Raw genomic sequence first — 16545 nt, 5'->3', positions numbered from 1 at the left:
TGGATGGACGCACTATAAAACACTATAAGTAAAGACGATCTTACTTTGGCACACCCTGTTTTCATCAGCGTAATATCCGGTCGGACAGCGAGGGCTGCAGAGACCCGACGGGGCCAAAACATCAGGCGCCAAACAGGAAGTACAGGTGAGAGGACCGTCCCCACTGCACTCCTCACAGGAAGAGTGACATTCTGGAGAACACAGGCACAGGACAATAACAACGATGACCAAACAATTAGGACAGTAAGTATGAAGATGAGATAATTATATATCAAATTTCTTTTAGCTTTGGAAATAGAGAGGAATGGGATGAAAAAGGCTTTATTTACGCCTTCCATTGTGTAAATTAATTATTAATTAACTTACTGTTAATAACATGTAATCCTATATATACATTTGTAAACTGCTGTCATGTAGATGCATACGAGTGATTGAGAAAAGACTCAGTTTTAGCAGATAAATAATTGTCAAACTCTTAGAATATTAGAAAATAGTGCAAAACTTGTATCAGATAACCTTGCCATTTTAATGAGCGCTGTTGCCAAGGACATTCACATTCCACAACAGTATTATAAAAACAGTAGATATATAAAAGCAATACTGTTGACATCCAGCAGAAATATCCATTCAAATATGACATTCAGTCTGCTGTCAACTTGACATATCACCTTCAAAGAGCGCACAGACTTGCTAATGCTAAGTGCAAGTAATTCCATTAATGTTCTATTGCCTTTAATGCACACAGAGCAAATTCAGACATACACACACACACACACACACACACACACACACACACACACTCACGTACTGTATAAACACACTTGTGCACATGCACGCTCCCTTTGCATCACGCAAAAGCAAGGCAATTAAAAAAGGTCATAATGGTTTATAGATCACATCAGCATCTTAAAAGATTTTGCATTAAAGCCGAGCACTACATCCCTAATAAAAACAAATGCACCGTCTCATCTACACTGTCAGCAGAGGAGCCACTTTCAAAGCATCACAGGTAATTGCATCAGGGTTATGAAAACAGAGGCTCTGGCTATATTACATTGAGAGATCACGAAGAATGACAAACCTGTGCATAAAGAGGATGCTGGCATTGAGATTAGACACTGCGTGACTAATGATGCTCATTCTACATAATGAAACTCATGCTGGAAATAAAGCAGCACATGGTTTTCTCAGAGGAAGACAGTTAGATGATTTTAAAAGATGTGATGAATTATCATTGCAGATGCAGATTAGGGTTCAACATAAGCATATTGTGACAATCTTATCACCATGGTTGCGATATTGCAATTATAGTTATAAAACAGGAAAAGATGTGCATAATCAGTTAATAAAAAAGGACAGTGAAGCTCCATTCTCCCTTTTATTTATTCATATAGATGTACTAGATATCAATTCACACAAGTCATTTGTTAATTGTAACTTACAAATAACTAGAAATGATTTGATACTGTACATTAATCTTAGGTTTTTGGTACCACATCTCGCATATTTGCCATCACAAATTCATTGCAAATGACGTTTTCCCAATACATTATTAGTAGAATTATATTCAAAAAGGTTTTTTCAATTATATTATAATATTAATTTAATAGGAGACCTTACAATAAGTCTTACTAACAAAAATGATGCGTGTTATTGCTCGATCTGATAAAAACTAGGGTAAAAACTAAATTCTGTCTGTACGCATCTGGTTCTGGGAATGTACATTATTTTTTGCTTTCTCATTTTAACTTACTTTTGCAGGCTCCGTGCCACCGATAGTATTTGAGTGGGCACTGTGGTATACAGCGATCTCCCAGCAGCAGCATCCTGGGAACCTTACACCACAAACAAACAGAGCCAGAGCCTGACTGCAGGTCTGCCACACACCGCTGGCATCCCTCCTCACACTCTGACAGAGAAACAAAGAGACAGACAGCGTATATTATTATGATGCATATCCAGTAGAACATCCCGAACTGAGCAGAGGAAATGGAGGAAAAAAAGATTGTATCTTAACAATGTTCTAAAGGTGTAAAAGTAAACACTCTTTTATCTGTATATCCTCTCTCACTCCTAATCAGCTGTGGGAGTTGACTGGCTTCATTGCCATGAGGGCACTGATAATAAAGAGATGAATATCAGCCAATGAAATCCTCTGTTGGCTTATTTCTCAGCCTGACTGATAATATCGGTACAAATTCTTTAAATTATACGCATAGAGTTCAGGCTTTACTGATTCATGTAGCAAGATCTAAACAGAGTTTGTGCAAAGTTTCTGAGGAAAAGCAATTCCTCAATCATTAAAAGCACTGCTCTAACCTTATCCACATAAAAATATGAGGTATGACAAATTGAAATAAAAAAGCAGGTAATAAAATAATACATAAAGGCCTGGTTTCACAGACAGGGTTTAGATTAAGCCAGGATTAGGCCTTAGTTCAATAAGGACATTTAAGTATTTTTTATAAACATGCCTTAGAAGAAAAAAAAAAAAAAAAAAACAGTACTGGTGTGAATCTTGAGACAAAACAATGGCACTGACATATTTTAAGATATTTTAGTGCAAGTTGCTTTCAGTTAAAACAGCCCAAACAAGCATTTTAGTCTGGAACTAGGCTTAAGCCTTGTCTGTGAAACCAGAGGAAAGAGGAAGTTTTTTTTATTGTCCACTGTCCTACCTTGAGCTTGAGAGAATTGGGGAAAATATTTACTTCAAACTTTTTACTGTTTACTTTTTTTATGGCAGCAAAATCCAGTATACAGAGTAAGAAATGACTGCTCTTAGCTCTAAAGTCAAATGTAATCCAATTAAATAATTTCTAATTTATTGATAAATACTCTATATCAAAATCTGTTCTTTCTACAGTATTTTCCAACTGTGTTTGTGCCCATTTTGACTGAGAGACACATTTATCTTTTAGTGAAGATGGACTTTCTAAAGCACTTTCACTGCTTACTGCTTTCTGTTTGTTTTCTCATGTTTACTGCACAAAACACAGACTGGTACTTCAACCACATTTTATTAAGTACCAAATAACAGGGTAAAAGAATTGACTAGTTTCATGAATCAAACTGGCTCAAAGCACATTTGCCCATTTCCATGCTCTTGGCATTGACTTTACAACAAAACCTGACGTGCCCTTTGAACGACAAATCCTCCCTTGAAGGCGAAATGTGCTCACTTGACACCTTAAACCTGGGCAGGTGCAATGACTTGAGATCAAAGGTGTCACTTAGAAGCATGTTTTGGTGATGGTCTGGGAAGATTGACTTTCACTCACCAATGCAGTAGCCCACAACATTCGGGTATTGGCCCTCAGGGCAGCTGGTTCGGCAGTAGCCATTATGGAGACTGGCGTGGGCTGGACAGGCAGAACAGTCAGCCTGAGACGGGCCCGTACACTCCTTACATGATGGATGACAGGCTGAAGGGAGAGAAAATAATGAGCACAACATTAGATTCATAAAAGAATCCATTGAACATATTAATCCACAGGGAAATGGGTTTCTTTTGTGTGAAGGAACAGAATAACACCCATAACTACCTTGGCAAGAACGGTCCTGAACATGGAAACCATGAGAACATTTATCGAGACACTGCTCCTGGTGAAGGATACTGGGTCGTACACAGGAAGTACAATTCTGGAAACTTCCACCAGTGCAGTCTGAACATGAGGTGTGACATTCTGAAAGAGAAAAGGAGGGAGAAAGTGATTGTTTTACGTGAAATATTGGTGTTATAAACCCATGAACACACTGAAACTACGGATAGGAAACCACAAAGATTTGCTTCACTAAGAAGTCAAATTACCCTTAAATAATAATAATAATAATAATAATAATAATAATAATAATAATAATAAATAATATTGGGCAGTCGTCCGTGAGGGGCTGTCGCTTTACTCTCGTCTTTTTATTTGTTTATTTTGTGTGTTTTCTTTAAGTTGAAGGTTCGCCGGTTCCCGCCTCCTTCTTCCCTGAACTGCAAACTGTAACGGTCATCAGCTGGAGTGCCCTTGAGAGCCACCTGAGGGCACTCCACATCAGACTATCATTATTCACTCACAACTACATTTCCCATAATTCACTGCCCGGACTCATCATCCCTGATTATCACATTCACCTGTGTCTCATTATATTGTTTAATTCACTCCATATAAGCCTGGTTCACCTCATCATTCCCTGCGAAGTCTTGTACGTTATTTCACTGCATTTCTGAGCGTTTCCTTTGTTGTCATTGTTCCTGGTTCTTGATCTCTGCCCGTGTCCTGGTTTTCTCGTTCCAGCCTCACCCTCTGGATTTGTCTGTTTGTTTGGATTGCCTGCCTATGTATGACCTTTGCCTGGATTCTGATTACGATTTTGATTTACTTTAATAAACTGCATTTGGATCCTCATCCTTCGTGTCTCGGAGCAGTTTGTAACACAAACATTATTAAAATATATTAAAAGAGAAATAGCTATTTTACAATGTAATAATACTTCATAATATTGTTTTGAATTTAAAACAAAATTATGTACATGTAAAATATTGACAAAAATAAAACTTTTACACGTGTGCATTCCCACATCTAATTATTAACAGTTATCAGTAAGTTAGTGAGCCAACTTCATCACAGGGCTTAGGACTGCTGTTTTGTAGACGCAATGCTCAATCTGCCTTTAAGCTACGTATGTAGAGAAAAGGCATTTCCTCTAAAAAGGCTGTCAGTCAGAGAGCTGAGCCATGTGCAGACGGCTGAATGAAAGCAGTGGGCTCTAAAAAGAAAGCCTGTCACGGGTGTGAAGTCTGGACCCGTCTCCACTACTCCACCAGATTTAATGTGAGAGACGTTTGGAAGACACATGCTGACAACACACACCCAAACATAAATAATAACTGAAAAATACAAAGGCCCATGACAATCTTCTTGATTTGGAGTAAAGCCCTTAGGACACATGTGTTAACAGCCATGCTCCAATGTGACCAAAGTTGTCTGCTTCTCTTTAAATTATTTGTCTGTTCAGCCAGGTTTCATTGTCAATCAGAACAAAGGGTTTTATCTACCTCCATAATTCAGTACATTCCCCAAAGAAGAATAGTAGGTGTGCTAAATACTAACCCAGGTCATTTGTATTCTATTGAGTGAATTGGAGACAGGGCTAAGCTTTCTGTTAATGCAATTCAGACACACAATAAACATGCCTAAAGGCCTCACATATTGATCATTTTTTTCTTTTAAATCACATTTCAACCCATGGGGTGTGTTTTGAAATTAAGCCAGAAAGATGGGAATGGTGCATCCGTTTTGGAGGTTAGTGTTCACATGGTCTGAATCCTTTAATGCACTCTTAATCAATTTTTAAACGCACACCATAGTTTAAAAGTCTGAGACAGGATGCTGTTTAATATGTGCTTGAATGCTGACCTTTACTTACACTTGCATACAATTGCATGAACTATTTCTACTTTCATTAACGTGACATAAACAAACTACTGTATGAATAAACAGTGGCAACAACAAATTAAATTCAAATCATATGACAGCAATATCCATTGATTTGTTGGATATTTTTGAATAGTGCGTCTGTATTTCTTATTAAATAAATGCAACTTGATTTTATATTTTAATGCAAAAACATTGACACATTTTTAATTGTAACTTAAGCGTCCAATTACTTCTTGAATTTGCAGTGTATGAAAATGTCTGAATCAACATTTCATGATATTACTAATTATTTCAATGCATGGATCTGTAAAACACCAATGAGTGCTATTAATAAAGGTATAATGGTTGCCCACACTAAATTGAATTTAAGATCTCATCACGCTATTGAGTCAGACTAACACACACACACACACACACACACACACACACACACACACACACATATAAGGTCTGCAGAGAGACTGACTTTAAAGGGATTTACAGATTGGAATTTCCTCTGCATGATATCTGATCCCATCAGCACATCCACACACACACACACACACACACACACACACACACACACACACACACACACACACATATTCACACACACTCCAGACAAGTAGCCCTGAGGAAGCTCAACATTTGTCTGAGCATGCTGGCTCAACACAAAGGTCTTCATTGAAGAAAGAGGCACTTGTCATTATTATAGTATTGAGCTTCATGACAGTGGACCCATTGAATGAATACCCCGCTGGCCACTCTCTCACTACCTTCAGTAACATGCTTTAAAGCCAACTAAAAAATAAAAAAAAATTATTCAATTAGTAAGCTTTTTATTTTTTACTTTTACAGCATTTATTAACCTTGGTAAATGTTAATTTCTACATATTAATATATTGCTACATTTCAAGTTGTATAAATATTAAAATATTATGAACAAAAATGGATTAGCAATGAATAACAGTTTATTTATAAAGTAACATTAAACTAGATTAATAAATGCTTAAATGGTGTTTCATGATACCAAATTCATTAAACAATTGAACCTCATAGTAAAGTGTTACCAATTAATTTAATTTAATATTTCATTAAAAGCAATTTCAAGCAATTAAAATTGCAAAAGTTATTTGATCATATTCAGACAAATAAAAACTGCAGAACATTTCAGTTATGCACCGTGTTTGACACATACTGGAGCCAAAACTTCCCTGTGAAGCTCTCAGCATGCGGGAACATCATAAACACAGAAATGATTCACTGTGCAAAATTCAGACACCATTCAACATGACTATAAAGGCAACTGTAAATGTTATTCAGTGCTATGGAAGTGAGGTATTGGTGGTACTAAGCCTGCAGTTATTGATGACCGTACAAAAAAAAAATGTTAACATTCTGTTTAAGTGTACATTTTTGTGTTCCTGTATGACGGCTCACAACAGAATGTCATTCTTAATCCTTTTTGGCAGGATTCGGTCAGGATTTGAATTTTTAATGAAAATCGGTTTCCAGAGGGTGTTTTAACATCCTGTACAGCAGCCCTGGTGCAGATCTTCAGTCATCAAGGATAAAGACATTGGGAATAGCTAGTGCAAACAACCTGCAGTGTGTGTCACTCAACACAACAGCGTTTATCTTGCCATCAATTCATAATCAGTGAGCTACTGAGAATCACATATCATGGCGTATATGTCTTCATGTTTAGAGAAAAATATAAGGATATATCTTCTTTTTACTCACCTCTGCAAGTCTGATCTGTGTCAAGGTAATGCTGTGGCCTGCAGGTAGACGTACAGGACCCGTGAGAGACATGTCCATTGTGAGGCTGCAGAACCTCTTCCTGTTTGACACACTGCAAGCAGTCTGAGGAGTCCGGACCCACACAGACCCTACAGGATACATGACACTCTGCATAGAGAAGGAAATAAGTTGAAAATAAAGTTCATATACACATGTGACACACTCTCTCGGACTTTAACTGACCTTAATTTATGCTAATTATATTAACTTTAGACAACCTAAACAGCCATTTCATGTTATACCTCATAAATATAATTAGACAGTTTACACTTAATAGCTGCTTTTTCGAGGGGATCATGAGGTACACCCACTCAATTTATGATTTCATACATGCATCCACACACATTTGTTTTTCTACCATGGTGGGGACTTTGTGCATTGACTTTTATTGTTTTTATACTGAGCTAATGATATTATCTATTTATCAGTTTTCATTAAGGCATTTTTAGTACACTACCATTCAAAAGTTTGGGATCAGTAGTAACAACAACAACAACAACAAACTCAGTAAAACAATAATAATACAAAACAGTAAAAACAGTAAAATTGTGATATATTATAATTCAAAATGACTGTTTTCTATATTTTTTTTTTTACTGTGATAACAAAGCTGAATATTTAATAACTACGTTTCCTGTAGTTTTTCACCAGGTTTGCACACACTGCAGGAGGGATTTTGGCCCACTCCTCCACACAGATCTTCTCTAGATCAGTCAGGTTTCTGGGCTGTCGCTGAGAAACATGGAGTTTGAGCTCCCTCCAAAGATTCTCTATTGGGTTTAGGTCTGGAGACTGGCTAGGCAACGCCAGAACCTTGATATGCTTCTTACAGAGCCACTCCTTGGTTATCCTGGCTGTGTGCTTCGGGTCATTGTCATGTTGGAAGACCCAGCCTCGACCCATCTTCAATGCTCTAACTGAGGGAAGGAGGTTGTTCCCCAAAATCTCGCAATACATGGCCCCGGTCATCCTCTCCTTAATACAGTGCAGTCGCCCTGTCCCATGTGCAGAAAAACACCCCCAAAGCATGATGCTACCACCCCCATGCTTCACAGTAGGGATTGTGTTCTTGGGATGGTACTCATCATTCTTCTTCCTCCAAACACGTTTAGTGGAATTATGACCAAAAAGTTCTATTTTGGTCTCATCTGACCACATGACTTTGTCCCATGACTCCTGGATCATCCAAATGGTCATTGGCAAACTTAAGATGGGCCTTGACATGTGCTGGTTTAAGCAGGGGAACCTTCCGTGCCATGCATGATTTCAAACCATGACGTCTTAGTGTATTACCAACAGTAACCTTGGAAACGGTGGTCCCAGCTCTTTTCAGGTCATTGACCAGCTCCTCCCGTGTAGTTCTGGGCTGATTTCTCACCTTTCTTAGGATCATTGAGACCCCACGAGGTGAGATCTTGCATGGAGCCCCAGTCCGAGAGAGATTGACAGTCATGTTTAGCTTCTTCCATTTTCTAATGATTGCTCCAACAGTGGACCTTTTTTCACCAAGCTGCTTGGCAATTTCCCCGTAGCCCTTTCCAGCCTTGTGGAGGTGTACAATTTTGTCTCTAGTGTCTTTGGACAGCTCTTTGGTCTTGGCCATGTTAGTAGTTGGATTTTTACTGATTGTATGGGGTGGACAGGTGTCTTTATGCAGCTAACGACCTCAAACAGGTGCATCTAATTTAGGATAATAAATGGAGTGGAGGTGGACATTTTAAAGGCAGACTAACAGGTCTTTGAGGGTCAGAATTCTAGCTGATAGACAGGTGTTCAAATACTTATTTGCAGCTGTATCATACAAATAAATAGTTAAAAAATCATATATTGTGATTTCTGGATTTTTTTTTATGTCTCTCACAGTGGACATGCACCTACGATGACAATTTCAGACCCCTCCATGATTTACAAGTGGGAGAACTTGCAAAATAGCAAGGTGTTGAAATACTTATTTTCCTCACTGTATGTACATATATCCAGTCTACAACAAATACACTTCTATGAACAAGCAGTTTGAATCTCCACACAGAGCCAGAGTAGGTTATCTGTATTCAGGACACACACACACACACACACACACTCACCCGCAATGCAGTACTGATTGACACACCAGGGCAGGGGACAACTACACCTAAATGACTACAAGTAACAGATAACCCCTACAGAACTAACTATCTATCTATCTATCTATCTATCTATCTATCTATCTATCTATCTATCTATCTATCTATCTATCTATCTATCTATCTATCTATCTATCTATCTATCTATCTATCTATCTATCTATCTATCTATCTATCTATCTATCTATCTATCTATCTATCTATCTATCTATCTATCGAATCAAATCGTTGTTTAGTAATAACCTCAAACTCTTTAGGACAGCTCATCTATGATCTATCCTGTTTTATCATGACCCAGTTTCCACAACATCATGATGTTACAGTGGGAGTGGGAATATCAGAGTTGTATAAATGCAGTCGTACTGTGACAGTGTCCCTCTCTGGAGAACAGACCCTCTCCACAGGACTCCACACACTGGCCTTGGTTCAGGATGAGAGACTTTGAGCAGGAGGTGCAGTGAGACACAGCCGGCCCTGAGCAGGACGCACACGAGCTGTGGCAGGCTGGAAGAACAACAGAGGCATAGTTCAGGACGGGGGATTTAGTAGACATCTCATGAGATGAGAGCAAAAATAACCAAACTGGACATTGTAACCTATTACCTTTCAGGAGCAATTTTATCAAGTTGGTTAATAAAAATGTAGCTTTAAATACTTTAAATTGCATATCTGTGGTTGTTTTGCTACTTCAGAATGTCTTTTCAGCACTCAACTGCAATCATTAGCAACCACAATCTATGCACTTTCATATGAGCTGGTTAAGTAGAAAAGCCTGCCAAAAAAGATACATGCAAATGGATTGTACACCACAGGATTATGATTGACAGGTTATTAATATATCATTTTAAAACTCATCACGCATAAAACTAACATGAAGACATGACAATTTTCTAACCCATGTGGTTTAGCTGAGAAAACTTAGGGAATACATTTCACGGGATTGACTCTAAATGAGAGGGAAACTTTCCAAAGAAGAAAATGGGTTTCAGAATGAATGTTTTTTTCAATTCGCTAGAAACAAGATTTATGCGTTTTTGGTTGCCAGTAAACCTACGTGGAGGTGTTGAACAAAATATAAAAACAAATAAATGTTCACCTTGGCAACTGCCATGGTCATCCTTGTAATACTGTGGTGGACATTGTGGTACACATTTCCCACGATGCAGTGCATGTTCAGGCGGGCAGCTCATGCAGCTGGGGTTGTCAGGTTGACAGGTTGCACAGGACGGGTCACAAGCTACAACAGGATAAAAATATATTTAAAATATCAGATATATCGATATAAAACGAAGACAGCTACACTGTTAAAATGATTTCAATAAAACAAAGATTATGAAGTATTTTTGGCAAGAAATGTCATGTTTAATGTGTTACTTGCTGTGTTTTTTTAAGTATTTCTGAGAGAAAATGATTTGAAAAGACATCTTACACCAAATATTTTTCAGTGTACACCCCCATATGACTAAAATATCCCAATCAAAATAAGAAACAACATTCATAATAGAACAAATTAATGCAGAAAAGCCTTACAAGATATAAAGTGCTCAAACCACAAGCTATTTTTACCCATAGTCAGAACCCAAAAAAACTCACACTTTCTTATAATAAAACAGACAAGCTGAATATGTGGCAGCTTAAGTTCGCCCACCGCAAAACAGACATTTAGAGTGTCATTCTGCATTTGCTGTAGTGTTGTCAGGGTGAAGCTGGAATGTATTTGAGGTGACATTTGTGAAGCAGGCTTTTGTCTCTATGTAGCAGGATATTATCATCAGCAGTGATAAGACAACGAATAAGGCCATTAAAGTCACAGCAATATGACTAGTAAATGCTACATTAACCGAACACAAAATCAAAATACTTCATATTTATAATTAAATTAAAATGAAATTCAAATAAATATTACTGAGTGCACTGTAAGGCTGGAATACATTACTCAATAAAAAAAACACTAGGCATCAAACTTTACTCAATCGTTTAATTGAAACATATTAAAATGTTTCATTCCATTACTGAGCAACACACAAACAAACCCACATAGAGTAACTAAGATATTAATTCTGCCCATCATACCATAACAGTTGCCTTGACTAGCATAAAAGCCTGTTTCACAGTCTGAAACACAGAATCCATCCTTCAGTAAGTGGGAGGAGTCTGAGCAGGTCAAACAATCCTGAGGCCCCGCCCCCTGGCATAATGAACAGGAGTCATGGCAACCTAAAGGAGAAAAAGTCAATAACGTGTTCAAATCAAAGTGAGTGAAGAAAACTAAACAAGACACACACAAAAACAAACAGCATAAGCTGGATTTACAAGGTCACTTTATGTTCGGGTCTTGTGTTGGCTTTTCTCTGAGGAATAAAAGTGACTTTACTTTAGTGTGAGAGAAAACACGTCAGTCAGACAAGAACAAAAGATGACCTTTCTGAGGGATCTTGTAAAGGGTACACAAAAGACAAGAACACACTTGCATAATATAAACAAAGTCTCACGATTTGAAGGACAAACAGAAGCATACAGAAGTTTTTTCGGTAATGTATAAGACAAAGATATTTGCTTGGTAGAATACGTAACCTGAATATGAATAGTCAGGGCACTAACTCAATCTGTCTACTGAACTGCTCCACATAAATATATCACACAAGTCTTGAAATCTCATCAATCTCCCCTTCAGACAGAGAGAGGGAGAGATGTGGGACAAAGCATCCAACTTGCAAAACATCCTTCTATGTAAAAAAGTAGCTTGAACAAAGATTATTTAATAGGATGTTACCATTTATTATCTTGAATGAACTTAACAAGAATAGTATAAACATGTTGTTAACAAAAGTTGGGTCACACGTTAGATTAGGGTTCAATTCTCACTATTAACTAACTATTAACTACAACTTTTGATTCGATAAACTCCTATTACTGCTTATTAATAGTTAGTAAGGTAGTTGTTAAGTTTAGGTATTGGATAGGATTAAGAATGTAGAATAAGGTCATGCAGAATAAGGCATTCATATAGACTTTATAATACTCATTAGATGAACAAAAGTAATTAAGTTTACTTTAATTGGAGTGAATTAGTTGAGTTAACTTGTAATAGGTTGCCTTATTTTGTCAAACTAGTCAACTTTTTTTTTTTTAACAGTGCAGCCGAGCACCCCTTCTAAATCACCTAATTATGAATTATTAGAAATTGTCATGAACACCACATAATCTGTTAAAACAGTCTCTAATTATGTTGTGCAGCAATAAGGTCACAAGACACCTTATCTGATTCTTTGTGCGAGTCTGGTGATCAGGATTAAACTACGGGTCTGGGCACGGCGCCCAGTGTGAAACATTCATGGTTCTACATGGCACCTCTCCACAGGCTCACACACTGGCACCAAGCTGGCCCAGAACCCTGAGAAGCTGGAATGGGACCAAAATATTTTGACAGCCAACAACAGAGAGGAACAAGAGATGTAGCTAACCAATAGGTTTGGGAAAAGCTTGGCATGCTAGAAAAATTTGTGACAGCACACTTGGGCATGTCTGTCAGCACAACTCTTTAAGGTTTTACATGAATCCTTGAAACGCTGCAGATGCGAAAGGATCAATTTGATAGGTATATATCAAGATATCCAAGTGGTGGCATCATGTGAAACATGTTTGGTAATGTCTGTTTGTGGTTTGTTTCATAATAACAATGTGTTACTTGAGATATAATAAAAAATGTAGCTACACATTATAACATCATTTAAAACGAGAAAGAGAAAGTGAGAAAGGCACATACAGAGAGAGAGAGAGAGAGAGAGAGAGAGAGAGAGAGAGAGAGAGAGAGAAGGGAAATGAAGATGAAGGAACATCTGAGGGCTTCCTTGAGATACCCTCTTTTTTTTTCTTTTTTTTTTTGCATAACTAATTAACTTCTTACCCATTGCGTTTGCACTCAGTCAGAGAGTAAAACAAGAAAATGAATCCTTATCACTTGACCAAAATCCCTCAGTAAGATTAATTCTCGCTAAATCCACCATAATAGGCTCAACCAAAGCAGGATATTTCTTCTCCATCTTGTCCCTTGTAGAACAATACGGTGCAATCTTAAGGAGAGACTTATTAAAGTGTGAAATTGAAAGAGAGTGGGGACTGGGGTAATTGCTGTACAGTCTAGTGCTCCCAGTCACAGACCAGTTAGCAGGTCACTAATGCACGATTCCCTCCAGATTGGATTGCTCTAGACAGGTCTCTTGACAAGACCAGGTACCTACTTCCTGAGGTTGATTTTTATGCAAGGAGTGAATGCACTGCAGGTGCAGTAATGCTCCATCTGGCTTTAATAGCAAAGAAGAAATTGACCTTTTAGAGCTAACATGATGCAAAATGTTGTTCAATAAGAATTTCAAATGTAAATATAATCTGGGGACACTTTTGATGATCGCAATGAAGTAAATGCAACTTCATTCCACAATTATTATCATTTAGCAATGAAAAAAATCATTTAGATTTAATAATGACATTCTGTAAGAATCAGAAGAAAATGTTCTAGAGCCAAATAATTTGAGATAAATATATGGCAGATGATATTTGCACCCCAACTGTAATACAATAAAGACAATCTCTTTTCTATTTTAACATATTTAAAATGTAATTTATACATGTGATGGCAAAGCTGAATTTTCAGCAGTCACTACCCCAGTTTTCAATGTTACACGATCCTTTAGAAATCATTCTGTTGTGCTGATTTATTTAACATTATAATGTCTTGCAGAGATTAGTTGAGTCTTGTGGTTAGAAAGCCTAAAAAAACAAGTACCTCACAACATGTTGTTTGGAGGGTTACAAGAAAAATCCTCCTCGCTCATCCAAAAACAAACTCCAGCATATTCAGTAGACACGACTGGAACTTCAAAAGGGACCTGGTTCTATGGTCAGATGAAGCAAACAGGGATAAAAAGTACCCCAATGCCCACAGTTAAATATACTGCTGGATCTTTAATGTTGAGGGCCTATTTTTCAGCTGGAGGTCCTGAATATCTTGTTCAGATACATGGTATAATGGTAGCAAATACTAACAGATAAAAAAATCTAAACCTGACGGCTTCATCTAGAAATCTTATAATGGGCCGTGGGTGGATCTTCCATCAGGACAACCATCCGAAACAAACATCAAAATCAACACAAAATTGTGTCAATGAGCACAAAATGAAGCTTCTGCCATGGCCGTCCCAGTTCCCTGACCTGAACCCTATAGAAAATGAGATGAACTGAAGAGAAGAAGCACCAACATGGATCTGGGAATCTGAAGGATCTGGAGAGATTCTGTATGGAGGAATGGTCTATGATCTCGTGTCAGGTGTTCTCCAAACTCATCAAGCAGTATAGGAGAAGACTCAGAGCTGTTATCTTGGAAAAAGGTGGTTGCAAAAAGTATTTAATAAAAGGGTGCCAATAGTTATGGCCAATGTGTTTTGAAATTTTTTTTTTTTTTTCATAATGTGATTTACCCCCCACTTTCAATTATTTTACTTTTTTAATGAAAATTTTTTTTAAATTTTTTTTTAAATGAAAGACCAAAAGGATAAACAACGCAGATTTATTTTTACAGCCATCTTTGATCATATTTACCAGGGGTGCCAATAATTCTGACCACAACTGTAATTTATCATATATATCAAATTTATATATTATATAAGTTTAAAATACATACATTCATATATTTAATATGTATATAAATATATATATAAAAAAAAAAATATATATATATATATATATATATATATATATATATATATATATATATATATGTCTTTTAAATGCATGACATGATTTTGAACAACATTTCTATGATAGCTCCACAAATGAAACAATACTGTATTGTTAATACTGCCATCTTTCCTTTTCAGCCACCTGCTGAGGTTTGCACATTACAATATTAAAAGGAGTAAACAGTGTCACAGAAAGTCAAGACAATAAAAGTGAATGAAATGTAAACTGCAGTTGACTTACTGAGACAGCGTGTGTGGTCCTGGAACAGACCTCTTTCACAGGTGGTCACACATTGCCTGCCACTGAGGAGAAAGGACCCACCACATGCTGTGCATTCAAAGTCATTCTCACAGGTGGCACATGACGGCTGGCAGGCTGGCAGAAAGAGAATAAGTGATAGGGGTTGGGGTATTCAGTTTGTGGCAGCAATAGTAAAACACTATGCAAAGGCAGAGCAAAAAAAGATTGTTATTGAAATTTGTACATCAGCCTTTAAAGTGTGACAGCAGGAAATTTGTCAAATGATGCTATATAGCCCTCCAAAGTGAGGGGAAATTCCATTGTTGGATCCGGTCTGTGTTTTGACTTGTCGAAATGACTGTAACAAACATCTCATGTGCATGTACATTCACATCCACACACAGTGCACACACACCAACAAAGCTATAGGATTAGCTATTAATGAAAGTCACCCAAAGCACAGGGCATTTGGAGGATTTAAAATAACACTGTGTCAAAAATATGTTAAGGCTAGAAGTGTGTGAATGTTGGTGGTAAAATAGGAGGAGGATAAAGTGAGAAAGGATGTGAGCTGAAGAACAGCAATTCATGCAACAAAACAAGCATAGGCTGCAGAAGTACAATGGTAAAACACAATAAAAAAAGTTTGTTTATACCTGCACAAAATTTGCCCTGAGCGAAAAAGCCTTCAGGACATGACTGCAGACAGCGTCCATTCATTAACAGGGAGGAAGGATCCCGACAGCTGCTACAGTGATCTGGTGTGCCAGAGCATGTCAAACAGTCCTCGTGACACTGCACTTCTGCAGGCACACACAAAAAACACAGTCAAACCCCTCAGAGGACAGATGAAGTTACTGTTTACAAACACTCATTTCAACAAATTACGATCATTCACAGGCTTCGGTCATCATTATCATCACCTCTGCTCTAATAAGAAAGACCCGATTGATCTGCAGCTATGACAATAAAATGTGTTTCACTAAGAAATCACACACAAAAAAAAACTTCATGAATGGTTATATTTATTGTGAATGCTTTAAATTAAGAAAAGTATTTAAATATACATATATATATTATAGTGGTAAAAATGGTATTTAAGCAAGTTAAAACTAGTTTTGTGGATTGTGCGGAAATGAATCTACATATTTATTTTCACTATAAACCATATATACACTACCATTCAAAAGTTTGGGGTCGGTAAGATATTTTATATGTTTTTGAAAGAAGTC

General features: G+C 37.3%; 1 protein-coding gene across 2 annotated transcripts in view; it reads right to left on the bottom strand.

Moving 5' to 3' along the window:
- fras1 (Fraser extracellular matrix complex subunit 1) overlaps window positions 1–16545 on the bottom strand; it is a 121197-nt gene that overhangs the window by 60104 nt on the left and 44548 nt on the right. For both annotated transcript variants that reach the window (XM_081366311.1, XM_081366312.1), the window contains exons 13-22: window positions 15970–16116; window positions 15314–15448; window positions 11408–11551; window positions 10431–10571; window positions 9698–9838; window positions 7152–7319; window positions 3546–3686; window positions 3282–3425; window positions 1754–1909; window positions 45–191 (exon numbers count right to left, since the gene is read on the bottom strand). In XM_081366311.1, coding sequence (XP_081222437.1) covers window positions 45–191; window positions 1754–1909; window positions 3282–3425; window positions 3546–3686; window positions 7152–7319; window positions 9698–9838; window positions 10431–10571; window positions 11408–11551; window positions 15314–15448; window positions 15970–16116 — 1464 coding nt within the window. The remainder of the gene's footprint in view (window positions 1–44; window positions 192–1753; window positions 1910–3281; window positions 3426–3545; window positions 3687–7151; window positions 7320–9697; window positions 9839–10430; window positions 10572–11407; window positions 11552–15313; window positions 15449–15969; window positions 16117–16545) is intronic.

Source organism: Scardinius erythrophthalmus, assembly GCF_964197995.2.
Source record: "Scardinius erythrophthalmus genome assembly, chromosome: 5".
Classification (NCBI taxonomy): domain Eukaryota; kingdom Metazoa; phylum Chordata; class Actinopteri; order Cypriniformes; family Leuciscidae; genus Scardinius; species Scardinius erythrophthalmus.
The sequence above is the reverse complement of the archived record's forward strand: the minus strand, read 5'-3'. Positions and strand labels throughout refer to the sequence as shown.